The following is a 4,872-nucleotide window of genomic DNA, read 5'->3' as shown; positions in this document are numbered from 1 at the left end:
AAAGAAAGATATGAGTCCAGTAATTTGTAATTCAGTTTTGCATCTGGTTTGCTGAAAGAAATACGAGTCATACAATATGTTCAGTAATTCATATACCTTTAGCTCCATTTGTATTGTTTTTGCAAACCTAGTGTCTGATTATGTTCTCATACTTGTTTTAAGCATAATGCTTAGCATTTGTAATACAGTATCTTTCATTTTAGATGATTCCTGTACACATTTGCAGTAAATCCTAAAATGTATAGTTGGAGCATTATTCTTTTATTGCAAACAGGAATGTAGAAAACCTCACAAAAAGGCAATGTTTAAACATCCCACCAGGCTTACATTTACACGTCTGTCAGGTTTACATCTACACAGGTATTAAGCAGTATAACAATTTAACAAATTGACTTTGTGGACTGTCTTCTTGTAGCAGCAAATATACATCTTTCTGGTTCTCCTGGACATCACTTGAACAGCATAACTTCTGTTCCTTAGACGCTTTGTACTTTGTCAAGACTTTGTGACCACTAAGAAATAATTAGGGTCTCATGAAAGGGCCTTAAAAGGATTGAACGCAGAGATCTATGTAGGTCAGGGAGATATATAATGAAACTACAAGAACGCACAGTGCCCGTATTGACCCCTTTCAGCATATGCGCTGCATGCGCCTGTTTTGAGTGGGAATCCGTTAACACTAGGACCCAGCGATGTGAGGAAGGCTGTTTCCTTGCCTGCATCCCCGTTTCCACTCCTTTCTGCTCTGCGGTTGCCCTGTGCGCGTGTGAGGGAGAGCACATGTTTATTTGTATTTGTGTGTCAGAAAGGGGCGAGAGTGTGTCCGTGTGCCTCGCAGAGACAGCGGCGTCTAAAGAGACGGTGCTTTTGTATCTCTCCATCATCTCGGAAGCAGCAACACCAGCCCGACTACCTGGACCAGTCGGCTCCCTGAAGCTCAGCTGACGGGGGAGGGGACGATATCTCTGTTTGTGCGCGCGTGTGTACATGCGTGTGGGCGGGTGAAAGGGTGAGGGGAGGAGAGATGAAAGGGCCAGGTGAGGAGAGGAGTCGGGTACCTCTTTCTCTCTCGCTCGCTTTCTCTCCCTCTCTCCCCCTCATTTTATGCCTCTCTCACTGCCGTGCGACACTAACCCTGGAAACTGAAGAGGAGATCTTCCCTGCTGGACCTTTTTACTACTGCAAGCTCCCGTAGCCTCAGGTATGTTCTGATCATGTTCTCATTCTTATCTCATGAAGCTACCGTTACTTTAAGTCCATACCTCACACTGGGGCAATATATGCCTGCTTAAACTCGTGCATGCTGTAGAATTCCCAGACAAATGAGTTCCAGTGGATTTCATGATGTGGAGCTGTGCAGAATTGATCAAGTCAGGTTCTTGCTAGCTGGCGGTGACATGGAAAAAAAATGCTGTTTGTGTGCTTTCTTAGGAATTTAAACCGGTGGTGGGCTTGGATGAAGGTGTTGACAAGGGTGAGATATGTGCAATGGTGCACTGAATCAGCTCACCTCAGTGGATTATGTCAACTATTTGACATCAGACATATCATCAGAAGATATGTCAATGTGGTAGTGGATTATTTTGGTGAGGTGACAGCGGACCTAATGTTTGTGGGTCTGGGTTATAAGTTGTAATGACAGTTAAAAGTGCATCTCACCCTGAGGGGGGATAATGTTGTTTAACAACATAGCTTGTTTTCATTGCTCTAAATATTGAGTCATGTGCATATTACGTGGTCATATGTTTCTCTGTTGGCAGCCCCCGGATTTTACTTGCTTTAAGGTTCTTGCATCACAAAGTGTAGCAGAGCTCACTGAGTGACTGTTTGCAACGTTTTAAAATGCATCTGCGGGATCTACAGCTTTAACCTAGCCAGTTGTGTTCATAAACATTATTAAAACACCTGATCAGAATCCTCTCCTATAGAAAAAGTGTGTCTCGCTGGCTTTATGACCTGACAAAACGTAATTATACAAATTCTTTACAACACCCAAACACAAAACCAAAAGTGTGTTTGCTTTTCTTCAATTTCAACAAACATTTGACAATTCATCTGACAAAAGTATTTTATGCATATTAAGATGTTATGACATGTAGAGTTTCTAGATCAAGATCTCCGGATCTTTAAACCAACAAATAAAATTAGTAAAATAAAAATGTTTCGGCATATTGCCAATTATAGAGCTTAGAGTGAAACTAAACCAAAAGCAAATCTCATCGTATTTTTTTTGTCATATAATCTTTTTGTCAATCATTCTGCTCACAAGCTTTAAGCAAAAAACAAAGCCTCTATGGTTACGGACGTGTCGTAAAGTAAACAGTTTATATCTGAATGAGAGATTCTTTTGAGCTCTTGACACAATGCTGACCACGCTGTGTCACGAGGGGTATGGACGCACACTTGGAAGGATCGATGCTATCGAGACACAAAGGAGGTATATTGTTTTATAATTAAAAATCATATTCTACGTTGGCGAATGCATGTGATTTAGTACGTTAGGGAGTGGTTTAGTTACGCCAGGTGAGGTTATGACTGTAAACACAGACCATATGATTTGTAACAGTGTGTTTATGTAATGATTTTTTATAGAGTACACAAAGCATAAAGTACATACCCGAGTTAATTTTCAAAATAGTTGCTGACTCAAATTTCTGTCTCTTTTCACAGTTATATCATGGAGCTTTTGGACTCCAGCAAGATGAAGTTCCATGGACTTTATCGCTGAATCCTAGAAGATGCAACTAGATGTTACCCTAACATGCCCCAACTTCAGAGAACAGCTCATAGCATCATGCTGTAACACCGCCAGAACTCCACCATCGAGCGGTGTTGCTGGATCCCCAACTTTATCTGGGGAGGATGGGTGATAGACCCTTGAGCATCGCCTCCACCCACAAACCTCATTCCATCCTCTCATGGAGCTTACAACCGCCCACAGCACACTGTGGAACATCACCCACGCCACCTCATGGCGTCCAACCGCGACCCAGCCCAACACCTCAAGACTGAGCGAGCCCAGAGATGGACATCTGCTCTGGACGCTTTCCCTGTGCACCATGCTCTTGATGGACATCTTGGCCGTAGCGGGTAACCTGGCCATCATGGCAGTCATCGCGAAGACGCCACGACTACGTAAATTTGTGTTCGTCTTCCATCTCTGCCTGGTGGATCTCATTGCGGCGCTGGTGCTGATGCCTTTAGGAATCCTGTCAGGGCAGGGCTTTTTTAATGAGGCTTTGTGTCAGGTTTATCTCTGTCTGAGCGTGGGACTGATCAGCGCTGCTATCCTCACCATCTCCGCCATCAACGTGGAGAGATATTACTATGTCGTTCATCCCATGCGCTATGAAGTGAAAATGACCGTGGGGCTGGTGGTGTCAGTCTTGATTGGAATATGGATCAAAGCCACCATCATGTCTGCATTCCCTTTATTCGGCTGGCCGCTTGAAAGAGAAGAAAAAGGTCCAGCGCTGGAGAAAGTTATAGGACATATCATTGTACCAAAGTGCTGCTCGCTCCTCTGGGTGGAACGGGGACCCCAACGCTTGGTGTTTACTGTGCTCTTTACCCTTATGTACTTCCTGTGTCCGGTTCTTATCATCTTTGTGGTGTACTGTAACATGTTTAAGGTCGCCAGGGTGGCCGCCATGCAGCAAGGCCCAGTGCCCACGTGGATGGAGACCCCCCGGCCCCGCTCCGAATCTTTGAGCAGCCGCTCGAGCATGGCAGGCAGCCTAAGCGGTGCTCGGACCACCCCTCATAGAACTTTCAGTGGTGGCAAGGCTGCAGTTGTGCTGGTGGCCGTCGGAGGTCAGTTCCTGGGGTGTTGGCTACCTTACTTCTCCTTCCACCTGTACTGTGCCGTCATGCCATCTTCACTTGAATCTCTTGCACGCATGGTTCAGCTAGAGGACGTTTTCACTTGGATTGGCTACTTCTGCTTCACTTCCAATCCTTTTTTCTACGGTTGTTTAAATCGGCAGATCCGGGAGGAACTGGCCAGGAACCTCGCTTTTGTTTTCAAGTGGGGCCGTCCGGGCGAGGAGGAACAGTTGCCCAGCAGAGAGGCTTCTATTGAGGAGAACTTTCTTCAGTTTCTTCAGGGCACTGGCTGCAATTTGCGGCCACGGAATTCCCAAAGCATATCCATCCCTCAACAAGAGGAGGACAATCCTCTCTCCAGCGAACTCCACAGGACTTCTGTTGACTTCCATATTCCTGGTCAGATCATGGAGGAGACCTCTGAGTTCATTGAACACCAACACATAAATGATCTTAATATATCAGACAATTGTCTCAAGACTAAAGCAGAACTGTAAGGTTGATATTTTCAGATGTGAATTATATATTTAATTGAGCGTATATTGTTCCTATGTTTTGCCATCGGATCTTTTTGTACTCTGCCCAGGAATTTGTACATAGTTAGTTTAAAATGTTTGGTTAGGTTTGTGTCATACCCAAAGCGTATTTTTCTCTTGAGGATATAATTGACGTGCACACAGTTGTTGGACTGATAGTAAATTATCTTATTCCAACATGGATCCAAAAAAATTTACACAAATCAACATTGTAATGTGGAATCTGTATTCAAAATGCAGTGTGAACCGAAAGTGATTGATGTCATTTTTAAGGCTCTTAATGTGAATTCAGACAATAAATTAGTATATACAATTAGTTATTGTATCAACACAATTTTGGAGCTCACACTAATATTGAATTAAGGTTGTTTGTGTGGTGGGAAGATTCTAAATCTTTAGTTGTTTCTCCTACAGTATGTGGGAGATATGCCGTGTTGCCGTAAATGATGGCTGTCCACAATGTCTTATTTCAAAACGTTTCGTTTTTCCTCAAGAATAAATGTAAAATCTT

General features: G+C 43.7%; 1 protein-coding gene across 1 annotated transcript; it reads left to right on the top strand.

Annotated features, from left to right (window-relative positions):
- Nucleotides 1-790: 790 nt before the first annotated feature.
- Nucleotides 791-4,872, top strand: gpr61 (G protein-coupled receptor 61). Its single transcript, XM_079466934.1, has 2 exons — nucleotides 791-1,201; nucleotides 2,671-4,872. The coding sequence occupies exon 2, from the start codon at nucleotides 2,919-2,921 to the stop codon at nucleotides 4,320-4,322; it is 1,404 nt and encodes a 467-aa protein (XP_079323060.1). The 5' UTR covers nucleotides 791-1,201; nucleotides 2,671-2,918; the 3' UTR covers nucleotides 4,323-4,872.

Source organism: Barbatula barbatula (genome assembly GCF_947034865.1).
Source record: "Barbatula barbatula genome assembly, chromosome: 11".
NCBI classification, from domain to species: domain Eukaryota; kingdom Metazoa; phylum Chordata; class Actinopteri; order Cypriniformes; family Nemacheilidae; genus Barbatula; species Barbatula barbatula.
The sequence above is the reverse complement of the archived record's forward strand: the minus strand, read 5'-3'. Positions and strand labels throughout refer to the sequence as shown.